Raw genomic sequence first — 21,542 nt, 5'->3', positions numbered from 1 at the left:
CGAATATTATTCAATTACTAATTTTGAGATTATTGTAAGGTCATGAGGTATGGATATTGTTGTGGAGAAAATGAAGTAAATTAATTATGAAAAAGTTGGCTAGCTTGTGAATGTTTATTTATTTTTGGTACTAGGCAATAATTATCTCATAAATACGTTGAGGAAGTCCAATTAAAGTCTTACACCAATCATGTTCCAACCTAACCTCTTATAATTTTACTGCTAACTAATATTTGAAACTAAACTAAATTTATGGTAGGAATAGATAGATACGGACAAAACCAATTTAGTCACTAAGATAGGAGATCAAAATGAAACTAAAGCATGCTAATTAACATGCTTTATTGACGAATTAATCTTAACAAATACTCAACATGAGAACAAATTAATCTTAGCACACTCGGATGCAAACTCGACCATATCATACTCAAAGTTAAATTAAAACAGAGTGACCCAGAACATTAATGAGAAAATAAAATAGAAAGAGAAGTGAACCTTTGTATTGATGATTGTGGATTTAAATTACAACCACTCAATGATCGGATAACTCTCAACTGGACACTTCGGACCGCAGAAAACTCGAGCGAAAAATCTCAACTTGCAACCTCAATCGACTTTGCAAAACCGACGATTTGGTGGCTATTTTTGGAGCTTTTTTTCGGGTTAATGATGTCTCAAAAGTGGTTAAGGGCTGGTGGCTTTGGGGTGATGAAGCTGTTGGTTTTTTCGAAAGAAAGACGAAGAAAGAATGACACGAATAGAATTTTCCTTAGCGTAGAAGAAGTAAAATCATTTCTCTCTAAATCTCTCCCCTCTCTTTTTTTCCTTTCTCTCCCCTTCTCTTTCTATTCACATTTCTCTTATATTTATAAAAAAAAATTCGAAATTTTTCAGATTTGTTTTTTATTTTATTAATTTATTATTTTTTAATTAAAAAGAATTCCCACTTCCTATTTTTCTTCTTTTTAAAAAAAAAAAATAATTCTCCACTTTCCTTTACTTTTATTTTTTAATTTCCCATTTTACTTTACTTTTTTTATTTCCCACTTATTTTATTTTTTTTTTTTTAATTTCTACTTACTTTTACTTTTTCTTAAAAAATTTCAGCTACCTTTACTTTTATTTTTTAATTCCAACTTTCTTTTCCTTTTCATTAATTTTTACATTCTTTTACTTTGTTTTTTAATTTTTCACTTTCTTTTACTTTTTTTTATTAAACAATTTCCACCTACTTTTACTTCTACTTTTCTTTTAATTCCACTTTATTTTACTTTTTATTAAATAATTTTCACCTACTTTTACTTTTATTTTTTAATTCTATATTTCTACTTTTCCTATTTTTTTAATTCCCATCCGAAATTTAAAAAAAATATTTAACTTGTTTTTTTCTGTTTTTAAATTCATTTTATTTTAAAATTAAAATATAAAAATAATATTAATAATAATAATTGACCTTTTAAATTATTATAAATTTTTACCCTATATAAAAAAATGTAACAAAGCTAAAAAATATATATTAAAATTTTGAAAATATTTACATAGTAGAAGGTGATAAAAATTCAAATATAGTCAAAAATTAGGTGATCACACTCCATAATTGACGTATTTGTAGTCTTCAAGAACAATTACTACTAAGGATAAAATAGAAAAAAATAATTAAGTTTGTCTTGAAGTTATAAAATAAAAAATAATTTGAGACAAATATTTTTAGAAATTACGATAGATAATTTGAGACAGAGGGAGTATTATTAGAGTGGTACTTAGACATAATGGAATATAATGCCAAGAGAGTGAATATTGGATTATAAAAGATTACTACATTTAGAAAGAACTAGTGAAATGCCAAATCAAGAAGTTAAAAGAACCCAAAATTATAAAAGATTTCAATCCTTATTTGAAAACCCCACAAAATGCCAATTAAAATTTCTGCTATTTTTAGGTTGAACATTTTGCAGAGATAAGTATTAATCAAAGTTTCCGTTTTTGATTTTACAAAAATAAGCATTACTTTCCTTTGTTACAACCAATGAAGAATAAGGCATTACGTGTAGTGGTTTTTCACTTGGATTTGGGAACTCAATCAATCGTAGGGTCCCCTTTCAATAGATGTTTTTTTTCTTTAACTTAGGCAAACATGATTGTCCTCTTTTAGATTTTTTCTATCTAATCCATTGTTGTCCTTTCATTTCATTTTTTTTAATTATTTGGTATTTGAAACTTATTGGCCGACTAATTCGAATTCGTCTCAGATAAGTTCATTAAAAAAGTAAATATTTTTTACTAAAAAAATTCCATTCCTAAAGTTTGAATTCAAGCCCAAAATTTCTAGGCCTTGTATCAATCGGTGATTCGGCAACTATAATCCTTACATTAAAGATACCTAAATTTGATTTATTTTCCTATTTTCATCGTCAACTTGTTGTCAGAGGTGGACTTATGATTAATTTCGGCAATAATTCTAAATATACAAGTGTGTGTGTGTATATATATATATATATATATATATATATATATATATATATATATATATATATATGAAAGCTTGTATATTTTACTTGAAACACTTAAAAATCAAAAGTCCGACCAGGCTATTAGTTAAACAGTTCGCTCATGTGCCTAGTCACTTTCAAATTTTGGACCCGCATAATCGATGAAACTTCACGTTTTATTGTATTTATTTCATTTAGGATTAACCAAAGTCTTTTCGTCCATATATTTTCTTTTTCTTTTTCATGATATTCACGTTTTTGTCCTTTGTGAAATATACGAAAGAAATTGACTGACAAAATAGAAAGATAAGTAAGAAAAGAATTGAATGAAATGGTAGACAAGTCCAAGAAATGAAAGGTATTGGTGGTTGAGCATTTGTGAGATATTTTGAATCAAATGCGGCTCAACAATCCAAATTATGTGGTCCACTTTAGTTCTGGTTCTCTTCATTATCTTTTTTCCCTTTTTTTTAAATATTTTTTTTCTTCAATTTTTTTGGAAAAGGCATGTGAATAGGGTGAGAAGATTCTTTTGACGGAATATCAATGCTGACATAAAATAAAGTTATAATCACTTTACTGTAACTTAAATCTCCATAAAAAGTGAGTTCGTAATTTAAAAAAAAAAGGGAAATTACCTATCATATCAGGTTAAGTGTTTTGATAGTGTAAAAGAATTTGTACATTTAAGACGCATATATAACTTAGAACTTTTCTTTAAATTAGAGTGATAGGTTGGGTACCTAATAAAGGAAAGGTCTATTTCATTTGAAAGGATTGAGAATAAATAACTTGTTGGCTTGTGGACCAATATTCTACTGTTCTTTAGCTACTTATATAGTCTGTTTGGCGAAAAATCAGCTTATTTTGAGAAGTGTTTTTTTCAAAAGTGCTTTTCAAAAAAGTACTTTTGGAGAAAAGCAATTTGTGTTTGGCTAATCAATTTGAAAAATACTTTTGAATAATAATTTGTGTTTGGCTAAACTTTTCAAAAAAGTACTTTTATGTGTCAAATTACAAATAAGGACATGAAGAGAGTTGCTTAATAGTTAATATTATATAAATAGATAAATAATTATAAATATTTATTATTAAAGATAATAAGTAAGTTTTTTATTTTATTTAAGTAAAATAAAAAAATAAAATTGAAAAGTAATTTATTCTTTCAAGATAATTTAAATATATCAAAAAATCATCCAATAAATATGAAAGTTCATCCCAAAAGTCATTTTATATTACTTAATAGTTAAAATTAAGTAAGGCTATTTTGGTATATATAATATTTTGCAAAGGGTATTTTTGGTAGGAAGAAAAGTCAAAACTGCTTCTGCTTCTGGAGAGAAACTATTTTTTTCTACTTCTTCAAAACTGCTTATGCTTCTAGCCAAAAGAACTTTTTTTTCAAGAAAAAACTTGGCTAAACACCTCAAATTGAGGAAAAAAGCACTTTTGGCATGGTAAGAAACTTGGCCAAAGGCTATTAGTCCTTAGCTAATATACCTACTTTCTAAATATGGACATTTCCTCTTTCTTTGATTTTGATTTTTTGTTTTATCTGTATGTTTTTTCCTCTTTGGTCTAAACATATCATCCATGGGCCAAATTTAGCCTTTAAATCATTAGGCCCAATACACTATTTAGTAGAGCTAGTACAAGTCTAGGACAAAATATAAAATTGGTCGGTCGGTCGGCTGAAACTAATTGTATTTGCTAGTTAAAAAGTATTATATATATTATGTATATAATACATATATATGCAACAACAAAAAAAATACCAGCTATTATTTTTAAGAGCAGCTAAAATTATGCAGTTCTCTAAAACTTACTAGTTTTACGGGAACATGGAAGGGAGAACTGAAAAGGTCAAACATTTGAGACAAGTTACACAATGTGAAGTTTAATTTTGAAGAATTAACCCAAATAGCCGCTCATCTAATTATTTAAACTAAAAATAGCTAGTGGGGGGTATAATATATGCATAATTTATGCATTATATGTGTATAATTATGTATAATCAATGTATAAACTATGTATATGACTAGAAAAAGTAAACAATAAAATTGCCGGCTATTTATGTAGAAATCCCTTTAATTTTCGGGATCTCTCATAATTTTTCTTGTGATAAATACAAGCATTACTAAAAATAAGAATAGTAAAGCAATAATAAGGAAATAAGAAAAAAAGAAGAAGGGAAAACTACATAGTATAGCCGCCTTCAAAATAATAACCGACAAAATATATATTTTGTGTATATTAATATATAATTTACATATTTTTTTTTATATATTTGGTTAGGGAATGTAACTATTTTTGGCTTACCTGCCAAATATGTAACTTGCCAAAAAAAAAAAATAGAGAAGTGTGTCAAAATCTTAACCCAAAGGAACTGTCATAAATTTATGTCAAAATCTTTAGTGTGTATAAAGCAACAGCATATACATCAACATCTTGAGTCCTACAACAATTAAACATAATTCAATAATCAAGGTACAAAGTTACCCTCTTAACCATTGCATAAGGCAGTTTTAACCTCCAATCTTTCTGTTTACGGCTTAGAGGCCTTCCTTTGGCCGCTGGATCTCTATTCTCCTTAACATCCGCCAACTTCCACATACAGCTTCCTAATTCTGCATCAACTGATTCTAAGAAGAATATTCCGTCCTTTTCAAGGTTTCTCGAGTTCATTTCTTCGATATAGCTAACTCTCATAGGCATGTCCTTGAAGCGGGATAAGTCATCTGGTACTTTTAGTAGCCTCTCAGCACCAGGAGATGATACCTTAGGATCACAGGAAAGAGAGTGTTTATTTCAAAGATCAATACTCCCAAGCCATTATCAATTTTTTTACAGAAAAAGAAGACAACTACAGTTTTAACAGTTACCTCAAGGGCGAGATCATCAGGAATTTTCCCTAGTGCACCAGCTTCGTCTAACTTTTTCTTGTATTGGCGGCTAAATTCTTCCATCTCATCCATACTTGGACAGCCATATCTGATGTAAAGAGTACGTTACACACTAACACTACCACCAGGAACAGATATCAAAAGAATTCACGTGCAATAACCAAGTGAAAACTATTAGAAGTATGCACTCAACTTTCCGTTTATGAAGTCCTATCTGCACGAAGCTATGGATAGAAAGGAAAATGAGGAAGAAATTGAGGCAAGGAAGAGGTCCTATAACTACCTAGAGTTATACATGACCCATAACTACCTATAACTAAGAGGTCTAGTCCAATTACTTATCCATCACAAGTTATATAACACGCATTTTAGTTTGGAATAACCAAAATGTTTGACATGCTTTCACAATCAAAAATCTTTTACACTATTCTCACTTTTATAACGAAAAGAACTTGTTTAACAATTCAATAGTGACATAATACTAACTTGTCAAACTTACCAATATCGCTTTTATGTGACCATTCAAACTTCGTTAAGTAAAATGGGACAGAGGGTTGACTTGATTGTGACATTAATCCGGAGAATAGAATTTTAAAAACCAAATACAACAAAGAATTCAGGGAACGCATGCTCTACTTCATTTCTGAAAATGCAGAGGAGTGCATGATATAGCCAAGAAGCCTGTACTGCAAGCAGCAACTCACTCATTTGGAAGTTTGTCTAATCTCACATAGATGTATCCGCGAGGACTAGTTTTGAATGCATAGAGCTCCATGTCATCACCGAACTGTAGCAGCACATCACGAGCAATGGATAACGCCTGCTCACCCCAAGGGCAATTTTGCAAAACTATTCCCCCTCCATCACCTCCATCACCAATCTGAACGTTTGAACTGCTAAAATCAAATTGAGCATATATACACACAAAAAAATTATAAAAAAAAAATATTGAATCGTAAAACTCCAAAAGTTCATATACCTCAGGCTCAGCATCCTCTTCTTCTTCTTCCCATAAATCTATTGGTTCTACATCCGCAATCGTTTCATCTTCAAACATAAACACACAAAGTGTGGCCGTGTGAGAGAATATAAATTGACGAATTTGACAAAAATTCACTAAATTTAATTCAATCGGAATAAGAAACAATTAAAGAGCGAACATCCTTATATTTCTCAGAGTAAATGAACACTGCCAATTCTTTTAGCCCCACCAGGGAGGATGAATAATGTTTCCAATTAACTTCAAGTCAAACCTCCAATCTACTAGTTGTTGGTGGAGGTACACTACCACTGCTGCCAATCTCAATGGCGGAACCAGGTGGGAGAACGGGGTTCAACTGAATCCCCTTTGTTGACAAATTATACCGCATAAACAGGGTAAAATTTGTTTTTGGTTATATATAAGCTATTGAATCCCCTTGACATAAGGAAAAATTCTAGTATAGTAGTGAAGGGGGTCCAAAAATTGCTTTAGGTCACAAGTTCAAATCTTAACTGTCACATTCTATTGTTTTCTCGAAACTCCTTATATAAATTCCAAGCTCCACCACTGAATTCAGCCTCACTCATCAACATTTTCATTTGTTGCTTCGCCAACATAACAATATAACTCTAAGGGTGTGGCATAGTGGTCAATGAGGTGGAAGCAAAATCACGAGGTTTTAGATTCAAATCCCAGCAAGCCAAAAAACAATAGGTGAATTCTTTCTATCTATCTGTCTAAGTCTAAGTAATCAGAGTTATCCATTACTTGTGCTAGCAGTAGGTAGCAGGTGCCCAGTAAAATAATGCAGGTGTGCATAAGCTGACACCACCGTCATAAAAAAGACATATACGATATCTTCATCATTGAAATAATAAGCACGAATCACCTCAACATTAAGAATGAGAACCCAGAATATAAACCACCACATAAACAAAATATCAAACACCTAATGAGGAACTGAATTAGAGTAACACAAAAAAATGAAACGACAGAGCTTACAGTGAAGTGGGTCGTTTTCATTTCTATCTGGGGTTATTTCTTCTAAAGAATTAGTGCTCAAGTACCGAAGAGCTGAAACTGAGATGAGTTTATTAAAAGGAACACCATTTTGCAAACCATTACAAAGATTGTGAAGGCTTTGTTTTGGTTGCAGTATTGTTGGAAACCGATGGTGATGGTGATGGAGAGGTGTAGAGAATAAAGGGTTTCGCAAGAAATTGCTGATTTTGCTACTGAGTATACTTCTCATCGTCCTTTGAGCAGCAGAAAGTCGCAAACTGAGAGTGGAGCTGTGTTGTTTTGTTCTGCTGGGTGCTGCGGCACTCTTTACATAAGTCGCTTATTCATAATGCGACCTATAAATTCTTAATGCCCCAATTTTTTTTTTGACTAGACGTGTTTACCTAAAAATCGGATAATAATTAAATTTATAAGTAGCTTTAAGTATATGTGATTTCACTTGGCACAAACTGAGAAATATGAGAATTGAAATTAGAAATTAACTATTAAATGAAGCAAACCAATGTAACACGCAACTTTAACCCTCGAGCTAGGTCGCCATCGAACCAACTAAGTATATTATTGAAAAGCAAGAACTGAACAACTAAATAAGAGAGCTTAAGAGAGAAAACATAATATATTGCTTTGTTATGCATGAATGTCCCCCTTACAGAATGATTGGAACCCCCTTTATATAGTAGAGGAATTCTACATATGGTATAATTCTAAATACAAAAGGAAATCTCCTAATTGGCTAATCAACCGGTCTTGACTTGATACATGCCGAGATCTCCGTCACAATACTCGCCCGGTCATAGATTCCTCGGCTTTCTGTTATTCGACTTAGGAGGCTTCATTCGATCTCGCTAGATCTCTATCCTTCTCGGTCTCGATTAACCATACCGATTTTGACTTTATACAGATAGTCCCCTCATTTTTTGGAGAGTAATGACAAGAAACGATTTGAGCCTTCGATCTTCACCTCGATACATCATGACATAATCGTCGTGACATAAGCAGCAGGAGTGACAGAAACGTCTCGTCGGTACAGTTTTTCGGGTATTTAATGCTAGTCAGTCAACAGACGGCCATTACCAGTTTTGAACCGTCGTTGTGAAACCGATAAATAGCCCCATTCTTTATTATTTCAAACTTTACTTTCAAATCTTTTTCATTCCAATCTCCATAGTTCTTTGCCTTCTCCAAAGCTTCCTATCTTCAGGTTTTTGAGTTTCTTTGCTTGTTCTTCCTAAAACACCAAATACTTCAATCTCCATTCTTCTTTACCCACAAACACCAAATGGCCAAAACATCTAAAACTGTTCCGCAGAAAGAGGCTGCTTCCTCATCTCGGCCGACCGGCAAAAAACCAGTGGTGGAGCCACACCCTGAAGAACTTATTCCTGGGGGGTGTCTCATTGATTTTGACTTTAAGGTCGAGAAACCCTCATCGGTTCCTGGTCGATGCGAGCCGGTATCGAGATATATATGCTCAATATCCAAAAGCCTTCTTGACCAGGTGAAGAAAGATTACAACTTGGGAAATAAAGAGGTTGTGATACCGGCACCAGAAGAAGCGATCACTACCCACGTGGAAGGGTTCCTGAGTGTTTACACTTATCCTTTCACGTTGGGTCCCCTCGATCCAGTCATCGTAGACTTCTACAAGAAATACCAGGTGACCCTCGGCCAAATTCACCCTTCTTTCTAGAGATCGAGATACTGCTTCGTTTCTTCGTGAGCAAAATCGACGGGCTTCCCTTCACCCTTGACCACCTTATAAGATTATATAGCCCTCGACTCTATCGAGGTGGCCTTATAAAGCTTCAACGTCGGGCCACCAAGGCGCTTATCTCGAGTATAGATGAAGACAAAGATCGGGGCTGGATGGGCCAGTTCGTTCGGGTGAAGACCACGGACCTAATCCCGACTGAGAGCATGCCATTTCCTGAGAAATGGAATATGAAACGTAAGTATGATTCCGTCTTTAATTTCTGTTCGTTGTATTTACTTCTTCACCCTTTCTTATCAGTGTTTTTCTCGATGCAGTCGTTGCTTGGATGCCGGGTGCGGTTCCCCACCTCGGAAACTGGGTTAGGAGCCTGGTTTCGATATCAACATACGCTGAGCGCACATGGCGCGATTTGTCAAAGGGCTGGTGGGAGGCTCGTACTCATGGTAAGCCTTCTTCCTGACTTACCGATTTCCCTATCGTTCAAGCATCTTTTCAAACATGAGTTTACTTACTTTCTCCTTTTGTAGGTCTCGGAAAGGATGCAATTATGAGAACCTCGTCCGGTGATGAAGAAGTTTCACCACCTATCTCGAAAATGGCGAAGGAGAATAAGAGGAAAAGGGCCTCGAACTCCGAGGGTCAAAAACCCAAGAAGAGAATAGCCCGTAAACCCAAGGGGAACACAATCCCACTGACTATGGAGTTAGTCCAAAGACTAAGGGAGGAAGAAGAAGAAGAAGAAGAAGAAGAAGAAGAGGAGAAAGAAGATAATTCCGGCTGGTGGCCCGTGCGCGAGCTAGCACCGAGATTCAGAGAACTTTGGAACCGGTGGGAGTTGATACTACTCCGTCTAGGCTTGATGAGGTCGAGGAGTAGACTTCGGCCCAATTCCCCAAGCCGAGAGGAACCGAAGATGCTTTATCTCAGGGCGAAGAGACCATTGAAAATGCGGTGGATGTCGGTGCAGAAATCGGGCTTGAGGCTCCCCAAGATAGAGGCGACGCCCAAAAAGACCCACTCGGGGAAATAGAGATTGGGGATTCCCCCTCGTTTCCTTCATTTTTCGAGTCGATGATAAGCGACGCTCAGGCCGTGGAGACTTGTCACGGGGAGGGAGCCCACAGAGAGGAAGATCCTTTCCATGGTTATTTTGTTGGGGTAGAAGATGTCACCGGTTTGAGTGACTTGGAGGCTATGAAGAAGACCTCGGGCGAGGCTTCCTCGAGTTTTAAACTGACCAATCAGATTCCGGCCCCTAGTGTCGATCCCGGGCGTAAGCGAACAATCGTTATCACGGTCCCGGAGGATGCCCGGGTTCTTGCTGCCCCCATAGGGGTGGCTAGCTACCTCCGATGTTTGGTCATGGAAGAAGACCAAGCCCAGACGGACGGGGTGGGAGCGCCTTGTCTTTTCAACTAAGCCCAACAAGCCCTGAACTGGGTAAGTTCATATTTTCTTTGTCAATTTTCATACTTGTACTTTTCTCCCCTTATATAATTCATTCTTTCTATTTTGTAGGCTTTTGTGCTTCATCACGAGGCTTTCTTCCGATCCCGAGGGGAGCTGAGCCGGTACGAAGCCAAAATCCAAGGGCTTACTGAGGAGAGAGATGCCTTCAAGCTTCACAATAAGCAAAGAGAAGGGGAAGAAAAAGGACTTCGGGCTGAGCTAGAAGCAGCTCAGAAAGAACAAGCTAATCTGGTCGAGCAGGTAAAACAAATCTTTGAAGTTAATGACACTGACTCGGGGTGTGGTGGCTAACAGTTCCATCCCACAGGTCCAGCGAAAGCTCGATGTGATCGGGCAGCTTCGTGGGGAAGTGGACGCAGTGAAAGCAGAGGCCGAGGCATGGAAGAAGAACATGGACCGCCTTGCCTCAGAAAAAGGAGGTTGCCCGAGCTCAACTAGCCTCGGCTGGGACCCAACTCCGAAGCTTGAAAGAGAATGACTTGGTACAAGCCAAGAAAATTAAGGAGTTCCAGTCTCGGTTGGGTTCAGCAACTTCCGATCGAGAGAGGCTGGCCACAGAACTTGCAGCGGCCAAATCGGAGGTCGAAATGGCCAAGGCAAATGCTGATGCAATGGTGGCCGTCTACCGGCCCGACGTTGAAGCTGCTCAGGTTCGAACAAAGGAGATTGCCGAAGCTGCTTAGGCTCGAGAAAACTGGGTTGTCGAGCATGCTAAATTCCAGTCTCGAAGGAAGACTCTCGAGGAGATTCATGCTCGTGGCTTCGATCTTACAGCCGAGATCAAGAATGCTAAGGAGCTTGAAGCTGAAGCGAGAGTGTTGGCTTTTCCTGATGATGATGATTCTGGGAGTATGAGCAGATCTGAAAGCAAAGAAGGCCTCGAGGGTGAAGATGCTGCTCCCAGAGAAGACTAAGTCCTTTAGGATTAGTATTTTTTGTGTTTCTTTTAAGACCGCTTCGATCTTTTGTAGAGAAATTTGATCGGGCCATGCTGCCCTTGTAAATGATTTTTGACATATATATATAAAAACTTTCTTCCTTTCTGCCTTATAAAATTATAAAGTTATATTCTAAGGTCCGAGGTTTAGACAATTTGATTGAAACCGAACTAGTATAACCCTTAGGCTTTACGATCGAGTGAGTGCTTGCTAAAACTCGAAGTAAGGTAACCCTTAGGTTTTTATTTGAGCGAGGATGGTCTCTCGAACTCAAAGCAAAAAATAGCCCTTAGGCTTTTGTAAAAAGATTGTTTATGGCTTTCTCCCCTTTACGGCTTGAAAAAGTTTTTTATCATTTGTATTTGCAAAACTTGTAATGCCTTAGTATGAAATAAGGAATTGTTCGAGAGTTCGAACAATTTTATACTCATTAGAGTTTTCGAGGCTTGATATTATCGAAGCCTTTTATGATTTTGCCGAGGGTAGCCTTTTTAACCGGTTTATGAAAGAATTCGAAGGCATATTTTGTTACAAAATTCGGACGTCTCTGACCCGTGTTAATTCGGTCGTAGGCTCTTTAGTTCGGGATTTTCCCCTTGGGCTTATTTTCCCATTTTACTTTGAGCTTTCCCGAAGTGCCAGTCCCCGAGTGGGGTGGCCGTGGCCTATAAAAATCTAGGGTTGCCTAAAAGGTCTTATGATCTCGGAGTTTTAATAATTCGATCTCGTTTATTTTTTGGACGGCAGTCCCCGAGCGTGGGGGTAATTATCCGAACTCTGGTTATGGTCGGCCCTTAAGCCTGTTTACATAATAGATCGAGAGTATGAAATTGTAAAGTAGAAAAAGTTGCTAAGGCATGAGATATCTGTAAAGAAAAATACTTCTCTTTATAAATGATTATACATGCGTAGATGTTTTGTGCCAGGGCTCAAGTAAAATACGCAGGCACGGTTCGTTTGACCGTTTGGCCCTTACAAACTTTTCCTATCGAGACCCCGCTGCCATGAAGTAACTTCCTCGCATCAAAGTTGACATTAGAGGGCAATGCCCCCCAGTATTCGAGGTTGATTGTAAAGAAGCCTCGGATACTGTTGAATTGTTCTAAGTTAGCACGATCAATGGTTGCCTCATTAAAAACCTCGCTGGATAACCTATTTGGGACAAAACTGGTCTAAGAGAAAAGGAGTGCAACGCGTTCTTTCAGACCTAAAGGTTTCGTGTCGAAGAATCCATCGTTGTTTCTAGTCGAACACCTGCAAGGGTTAGTTTAAAATATAAATGAAAATGGGAGGGGGCATACCTTAGTAGTAGTATCGTTTTAGGTGCGATACGTTCCAATTACTCGGCAGTCATTCGTCATTCATCGTGCCGAGCTTGTAGGATCCTTTTCCGATGATTTCGATAACCTGGTAATGTCCTTCCCAGTTCGGACCCAGTTTCCCTTCATTCGAATTTCGGGTTTTGAGGGTGAATTTTCTTAGCACCAAGTCCCCGACGTTAAAATGTCGAAGATTGGCTTTTCGATTGTAGTATCTTTCGATCCGCTATTTTTGGGCGGCTAATCGGACGAGAGCGGCTTCGCGTCTTTCGTCCAACAATTCTAGGCTCTTATTCATGGTCTCATTATTCGACTCCTCTGTTGCATATCGAAACCTAATGCTAGGTTCTCCGACCTCGACCGGGATCAGAGCTTCGGTGCCATAAACTAACGAGAACGGTGTTGCTCCAGTACTGGATTTCGATGTTGTGCGGTATGCCCATAGAACCTCGGGTAGTATTTCTCTCCATTTTCCTTTGGCGTCGGTCAATCTCTTCTTAAGATTTTGGATGATGGTTTTGTTGGTCAATTCGGTTTGTCCGTTCCCGCTGGGATGATAAGGTGTTGATTGGATCCTTTTGATCTTATGATCCTCGAGAAATTTAATTACTTTGCTGCCGATGAATTGTTTTCCATTATCACATACAATCTCGAAGGGCATCCCGAATCGACATATGATGTAGTCCCAAATGAAGTCTATGACTTCTTTTTCTCTGACTTTCTCGAAATCATGTGCTTCAACCCATTTAGAGAAATAATCGGTCATAAACAAAATAAACTAAACTTTACTTGGGGTCGGCGGGAGAGGGCCAACGATGTCCATTCCCCATTTCATAAAGGGCCATGGGGACAGGACCGAGTGGAGTAGTTCCCCGGGTTGATGAATCATGGGCGCATGCCTTTGGCATTTGTCGTATTTTCGAAAGAACTCCCTTGCATCCTTCCCCATATCGATCCAATAGTACCCTGCTCTGATTACTTTGTGGACCAGCGAATCGGCACCGAAATGATTTCCACAAGTGCCCTCGTGAATTTCCCGTAGGATGTAGTCGGTATCTCCCGGTCCCAAACATATTACCAACGGTCCATCGAACGTCCTTCTAAACAGGACAAAGTGAACCGTGTTGCCTTTGTGCGTAGAGCTCTCGACTCCTTTGGATCTGATGGAAGCTTCCCATTCTTTAAGTACTCTATATATTTATTTCTCCAATCCCAGGTTAAACTTGTGGAGTTTATCTCGGCGTGACCTTCTTCGATTACCGATCTCATGAGTTGTACGACATTCCCTGAGTTGAGTTCGTCGTCTTCGACCGATGAACCTAAGTCTGCAATAGCGTCGACCTCGTTGTTCTATTCTCGGGGTACATATTGCAAAGTCCATTCCTTAAATCGATGTAGAGTCACTTGTAGTTTATCCAAGTACCTCTACATTCGGTCTTCTCGGACTTCAAAAGTCCCGTTAACTTGGTTTACCACAAGGAGGGAAACACACTTAGCCTCTATGACCTCCGCTCCCAAGCTTCTAGCTAGTTCAAGACCTGCAATCATGGCTTCATACTCGGCCTCATTGTTAGTCAATTTTGTAGTTATGATAGACTGTCTAACTAGATTACATATGGGTGATTTTAGTACGATGCCTAGTCCGGACTCCTTCATATTCGAAGCACCGTCCATAAAGAGGGTTCAGACTTCTGAAGATGTAACCGATTTTATCAGTAGTTCTTTTTCAACCTCGGGTACGAGGGCCGGCGTAAAGTCAGCCATAAAGTCCGCCAAGATTTGAGACTTGATGGTGGTTCGGGGTCGATACTCAATACCGTACCCACTGATTTCTACGGCCCATTTGGCCAATCCACCCGAAAGCTCGGGTTTGTGCAAAATATTTCGAAGAGGATAAGTTGTTACAACACATATTGGATGACATAGGAAATATGGTTTTAGTTTCCTAGAGGTGCTTATTAAAGCAAGTGCTAATTTTTCTAAGTGTGGATATCTAGTTTCGGCCTTACCTAAGGTCCGACTAACATAATAGATAGGGAGTTGTGTACCTTGTTCTTCTCGGACTAGGACTTCACTTACCGCTATCTCCGAGACTGCCAAGTACAGGTAAAGATGTTCATCCAATTTCGGGGTGTGAAGCAGCGGCGAGCTCGATAAATACCGCTTTAGTTCCTCCAAGGCCTGCTTGCATTCCGGAGTCCATGCAAAATTGCTTTTCTTCTTAAGCAGCAAGAAGAATCGGTGCTCTTATCTGAGGATCTCGAAATGAATCGTCCTAGAGCGGCTATCCGCCTCGTAATCCTCTGCACGAACTTTACATTATCCACTACCTTGATATCCTCGATAGCTTTGATTTTATCGGGGTTGATCTCGATTCCCCGATTGGACACCATGAAACCAAGAAACTTGCCCGAGCCAATCCCGAATGCATACTTTTTGGGGTTGAGCTTCATATTATCCTTCCTCAGTATATCGAAAGTCTCCTGCAAATGCTTTAAATGGTCCTCTGCTCGCAGAGATTTAACTAACATGTCATCAATATAAACTTCTATTGATTTTCATGTTTGTTCTTCGAACATTCAGTTTACTAGGCGTTGATAAGTTGCACCAGCATTTTTTAGACCGAATGGCATTACATTATAATAGTAGGTACCGTACTTAGTGATAAACGAGGTCTTTTGTTACACCCCATATTTTTGTACGTAAAAGTACGTCGTAAGTCAATTGATATAATCTTGAAAATGAGATCCTCTTTAAAAGTATATAAAGTGATTCAATGATGTCACGTCCCATTTTCGGAAGCCTTTAAGGGTTATCATTCGGGGACAAATTTTTCTAAGGGAACTTGTTGTTACACCCCGTACTTCAGACGTCACTGTCATTATAGGATTATCAAATGTAAGCTAAAAAGGGACGAAATTCTTCTATAAGGATAAGAAAGGTTTACCGAAATCTTAAGTAAGTTAAGATAAATATGAGATTTGTTAATAATGATTTAAATGAGTTTAAAGTCATGATATGACTATATATGATGTTTGGATATGAAATATAAAGTTTGGAAAAAAATTAGATTTAAGTTGCGGAAAAATCGAGCTAAGATTTGCCTTGTAACGACCCATTTTGAGAAATTAATTCGTAAGCTTTATGATATCATTTTGGGATATATATCATACAAAAATGAAGGTATTTAAACCTAATTTTCAACGGTCCAAACCATTTATTGATACGATATCGGGGTAGAGAAATATAGATTTTTAAAGTAGGATCGCCAAGTCACGTCGCCGTACTTCAGAGAAACTGGCAGGTTTATAGGCCAGGTTGCGAGGCAGTTTTCTCCCAATATATTGAGCGTTACAGGGAGATCTTTATATTAAATGAAATATCCATGTATCTAGTTTGTAACGATGCAAACTGTTCGTCGATACGACATCGGCGTAGAGAGATATCCGCATTTTTGCTAGACTGCACAAGCAGCTCGGTTGGTACCCACTTGAGATGACCTCCGACCTTACGTCTTTTTAAAGGTGTTTCAGACTCATTTTGGGTTATTTATCACCTAAATTTCATCTAACAGCTCTCCAAAACCCTCCCTAACATATCTCAAGATCCCAAGAACCAAACTCAAGGGAAATTAACTCAAATCATCATCAAAAGTTAGCCTAAGTGAAGAAGAGAGTCTCTATGGTATCGTGATGTGATTAAGGGTGGTTGTAAGATAAGGGAAGCTTTGGTTTGAGTTTTTTCCAGATTCTTTAAGGTATGTATAACACCCTATTTCTTGGTATTAATATTATCTATGTGTTGGTTAAGTTATTGGATGAAGATTACAAGATTACACTTGAAAGGGGGAAGAGTTGTTATCTTTTGTTAGGTTGTTTTAAGGCTATATATATATATATATATATATATATATATATATATATATATATATATATATATATATATATATATATGTTGTTATGACTGAAATTTCAAGTTGTATCTACTGCCTAAGATATGTAAATCATGTTCTTGGTTGTGCTTAAGGTTAATCATGTGTTGTTTGAGTTAAAATCTTTAAGATAGTAATTGACATGGCATAAGGAATGGTTATCTTTCTTTTTTTGTGGGCTGTGTTGAGGCTATATATATGGTTGGTTATGGATGGAAATTGTTATAAATAGTTTGATTATGTTGTGGCTGCTGTTGTTAAGCTTATCTATGTGCTAATTCAGTGGATTGAAGAAGACAACATGAAAAACAAGAGGTTGACGATAAAAGTTAAGGTGCTAGGTGTGTGGACTATTTTTGAAAATTATTCTTATAATGTTTTGGGATGAAAATGATATGGGGACTCTGCGTTTCATGCCCGCAGGTCCCGATAGACAGGTTGAGAGTCCTCCTATTAGGCTATCAGCTCAGCGGAAGGTGTTGGTATACTCTACTTGCTCCGAAGTTACCTATTTGGTCAGTATGATTTGGACATGTATTTATTGGTATGGTGGGACCCTGTCCCGACCTTTATGATGTTTATGTACTCTTAGAGGCTTGTAGACATATGTCATGTATATGGATACTTGTATGTCCTTGTCGGCCTATGTTTTGAGTATACAAATGATCATGTCGGCCTTATAGGCCCGTATGTCGCATGCATAAGCTTCTATATCATGTTGGGTCATCCCATATAAAGTATTCTCTTATGTTTAATTCTAGTTATCTCATGACGACCTTTCCGGTTCATTTACCCATGATAGTATGATAAGAATGATACGTTACATTGGTACTCGATTGAGTTAGGCACCGGGTGCCCGTCACGGCCCTACGATTTGGGTCGTGACATTTTTTCCTGATCCTCCGGGTTCATCTGCATCTGATTGTACCCGAAGTAGGCATCGAAAAAATTGAGAGTCTCGTGGCCAGCCGTGGTATCGATCATACGATCGATATTAAGCAAAGGAAAAGAATCCTTGAGGCATGCTTTATTCAGGTCTTTATAATCTACACATATTCTAAGTTTGTTTCCATTCGTAGGGACTACCACTATGTTTGCTAACAATTCGGGGGTACTTTACTTCCCGAATGGATCCTATTTTGAGAAGTTTGGATACCTCATCCTTGATGAAGGCATGTTTGACCTCGGACTGGGGCCTCTTTTTTTTGCTTCACCGGGCGGAATTTAGGGTCCAGGCCCAGTTTGTGAGTTATAATTTCTAATGGGATCCCTGTCATATTAAGGTGGGACCAAGCAAATCAATCCGTGTTAGCTTTAAGGAAATGAATAAGTTTTTTCCTGAGCTCGGGGGTTAGCCCCGTGCCTAGGTATACCTTTCATCCGGGCTGATGCTTGGCTAGTGTGACTTGTTCTAGTTCTTCGGCCGTTGACTTGGTGGTGTCGGAGTCATCGGGAATTATGAAGGATCGAGGGATCCAGTAGTCGTCATCCTCGTCGATCCCTTGATCCTGCAATCGGGTCGAGGCCGGTGTCTGTGGTTGCTATTTGGCCTCCTTCTTTCCCTTCAAATCTGATCCCTTCATTGATGAGAGTGCCGATACCAGTCTCACTTCATCGACTGCAAACATCTCCTTGGCGGCGGGTTGATCCCCGTACACTGTTTTGACTCCTTCCGATGTCGGGAACTTCAGAACTTGGTGAAGGGTCGAGGGTACTGCCCTCATGTTATGGATCCACGGCTTTTCGAACAGGGCGTTGTACCTCATGTCACCCTCGATCACATAGAACTTTGTTTCTTGTATGGTCCCAACCACGTTCACTGGCAAAGCAATTTCACCTTTGGTGGTTTCGCTTGCCATGTTGAAGCCGTTAAGTACTCGGGTTGCGGGCATAATTTGATCTTGTAGGCCAAGCTGTTCTACGACCCTCGATCGAATAATGTTGGCCGAGCTACCTGGATCAATCAAAACACATTTGACTTGAATTTTATTCATAAGGACAGATATTACCAGTGCGTCGTTATGGGGTTGTAAGATCCCCTCTGCATCCTCGTCATTGAAAGACAAGGTCCCTTCCGGTACATAGTCTCGAGTCCGCTTTTCCCTCGTGATCGACACCTTGGTGCATTTGAATACGGGCCCCTGAGGAATATAGACCCCTCCAACAATCATGTGGATCACGTGTTGCGGCTCTTCTTGCTCATTCTGTCTGTTTGAATCTCTGTTCTTGAAGTGTCTTTTAGCCCGATCGCTTAAGAATTCTCGAAGATGCCCTTCATTGAACAAATGGGCTACCTTCTCCCTCAGCTGTCTTCAATCTTCTGTTCTATGACGATGGGTGCCATGATATTTGCACATTTGATTAGGATTTCTCTGAGCCAGATCGGTCTACAGAGGTCAGGGCCACCTGGTGTCTTTGATGCGCCAATGGCCGATACAATAGCTGATACATCAATGTTGAAGTTGTATTCCAATAGTCGTGGTGCTTCTTTGGGTTCGACATTTCTGTCTAAACCGCTCTTACTCATGAGCCCTCGATAGCTCTGTCCTCGATCATTTCTTCTATCAATTTGAACGGGGTTACATCCAGTCCGTTGTTTCTTCGATCTCCACTGTATGGCTGATATCAATATTTGTTTGACTGTGGTTCCCGGTCAATATCCCTTTTAACTCTGTCGATGGTCCTGTTTGGATAAACGAACCCGGAAGGAGCCCCCAGCTGGTCATCCTCGACCCTAATATTTGACTGGTACCGATTATGCACATCGGCCTAGATTACAGCTGGATATTCGATCAAGTTCTGCTTTAACTGTTGTGAGGCTGCCGAATTTCGTATGTTTAGGCCTTGCGTAAAAGCTTGAACGGACCAATCGTCGGCAACCGGGGGCAGATCCATACCCTCCATTTGGAACTGAGATACGAACTCTCTGAGCATCTCGTTGTCTTTCTTTTTTACTTTGAAGTGGTCCGACTTTCTAGTCTCGACCTTTATCGCTCCGGCGTGTGCTTTAACGAAGGAATCTGCGAGCATGGCAAAAGAATCAATGGAGTTAGGTGGCAAATTATGGTACCATATCATCGCCCCCTTTGATAAAGTTTCTCTGAATTTCTTTAGCAATACGGACTCAATCTCATCGTCCTCTAGATCGTTCCCCTTTATTGCGCATGTGTAAGAAGTGACATGCTCGTTGGAGTCGGTAGTTCCATTATACTTGGGAATTTTTGGCATGCGGAATTTCTTCGGAATGGGCTTAGGAGCCGCTCTCGGGGGAAGGGATTTTGTACGAACTTCTTTGAATCCAAACCCTTCAAAATCGGTGGTGCCCCCGAAATTTGATCAATTCGGGAGTTATATATTTCCACTTTTTTGCCATTCGCTTCAATCTTCTTCTCCCCCGATTCAATTCGCTTTGTCAGCTCCTCGAACATTTTCAAGATAGCGGGGTCGGTCCCTGACTCATTCACATTTGACCTCCCCGGCACTGGTTTGGCCATGTGAACAACAACTTCCTATGATGGCTCGGGTTTCGACCCTGCTCGGTGTGTGGTTCTGATTTTGAAGTTGTGCTATTGCAGCTTGTTGAGACTGTAGCATTTCAAATATTATTCGAAGGCTGATTCCGCCTTCTTCGTCACCCTGTGTGTTTTGACCGGCTGATCGAACGTCTCTGCGGTTGCTATTTTCGGGGTCGACGCCCAGATTTGCATTCAGGGCAACATGGGAACTGACGTCGATGTGGTCTGCAACTGGTACTCCCTCGAGGTCAACTGGAGGCACTTTGTTTCCTGGGGCGGCTACGTTGTCATTTTCGCCATGAAAACCAAGGCCATTGTCTATGTGTGTGGATACTGCTTGAGAGTTCGACATGCTGATCCTGGAATAAAAAACACTTACAAGAACAAGTGTAAAGTAGTGTGTGTTATGAAAATTAGCACGAGACAATCACTATTATCCTTAGCCCCATGATGGGCGCCAAACTGTTTACCCTTAAAATCGGATAACAATTAAATTTATAAGTGGTTTTAAGGATATATGATTTCACTTGGCACAAACTGAGAAATATGAGAATTGAAGTTAGAAATTAACTGTAAAATGAAGCAAACCAATGTAACGCGCAACTTTGACCCTCGAGCTAGGTCGCCCTCGAACCAACTGAGTATATTATTGAAAAGCAAGAACTGAATAAGAGAGCTTAAGAGAGAAAACGTAATATATTGCTTTGTTATGCGTGAATGTCCCCCTTACAAAATGATTGGAACTCCTTTTTATAGCAGAGGAGTTCTACATATGGTACAATTCTAAATACAAAAGGAAATCTCCAAATTGGCTAATCAACCGGTCTTGACTTGATACATGCTGAGATCTCCGCCATAATCCTCGCCCGGTCACGGATTCCTCGGCTTTCTATTATTCGACTTAGCAGGCTTCCTTCAATCTCGCTAGATTGCTGGCCGTTGCAGCGACTTATTCATAATGCGACTTATAAATTCTTAATGCCCCAATTTTTTTTGACTAAATGCAACAACAACCACCCAGTATAAGGGTAGTGTGTACGCATACCTTACCGCAGAGAGACTGTTTCCGATAAACCTCAGCTCCCTCCCTCCAAGAACTCCCTACCTTGTTGTTGGGGTGACTTGAACTCACAACCTCTTGGTTGGAAGTTGAGGGTGCTCACCGCTAGAGCAACTCACTCTTGTCAAATTTTTTGACTAAATGTGACTTATGCAATTTACCTTAATTTGCATTCTACAAGTTTCCGCCCGTGGCGAA

At 38.8% G+C, this 21,542-nt stretch overlaps 1 protein-coding gene across 2 annotated transcripts; it reads right to left on the bottom strand.

The window, feature by feature from the left end:
* Nucleotides 1-4,853: 4,853 nt before the first annotated feature.
* Nucleotides 4,854-7,708, bottom strand: LOC104113151 (uncharacterized). 2 transcript variants are annotated; one of them, XM_009623254.3, is made up of 5 exons: nt 7,377-7,708; nt 6,372-6,439; nt 6,097-6,272; nt 5,372-5,480; nt 4,854-5,267 (listed from the first exon to the last, which is right to left on the bottom strand). In XM_009623254.3, exons 1-5 carry the CDS (start codon nt 7,624-7,626, stop codon nt 4,965-4,967), a joined length of 906 nt encoding a protein of 301 aa, XP_009621549.1. In that variant the 5' UTR covers nt 7,627-7,708; the 3' UTR covers nt 4,854-4,964. The 2 variants fall into 2 exon arrangements, with proteins under 2 accessions (XP_009621549.1, XP_070043699.1); XM_070187598.1 differs by lacking the exon at nt 7,377-7,708 and having other exon boundaries at nt 6,097-6,285.
* Between the last annotated feature and the right edge of the window lie 13,834 nt (nt 7,709-21,542).

This window comes from Nicotiana tomentosiformis, chromosome 10, assembly GCF_000390325.3.
Source record: "Nicotiana tomentosiformis chromosome 10, ASM39032v3, whole genome shotgun sequence".
Taxonomy (NCBI): Eukaryota; Viridiplantae; Streptophyta; class Magnoliopsida; order Solanales; family Solanaceae; genus Nicotiana; species Nicotiana tomentosiformis.
This window is presented reverse-complemented; position numbering and strand designations above follow the sequence as displayed.

Coding starts and splice junctions, on each gene's coding strand:
- LOC104113151 (XM_009623254.3), bottom strand. CDS start 7,626: ATGAGAAGTATACTCAGTAGCAAAATCAGCAATTTCTTGCGAAACCCT. Junction 6,440..7,376: donor TGAAAACGACCCACTTCACT/GTAAGCTCTGTC, acceptor TTATGTTTGAAG/ATGAAACGATTGCGGATGTA. Junction 6,273..6,371: donor AAGAGGATGCTGAGCCTGAG/GTATATGAACTT, acceptor TCAAACGTTCAG/ATTGGTGATGGAGGTGATGG.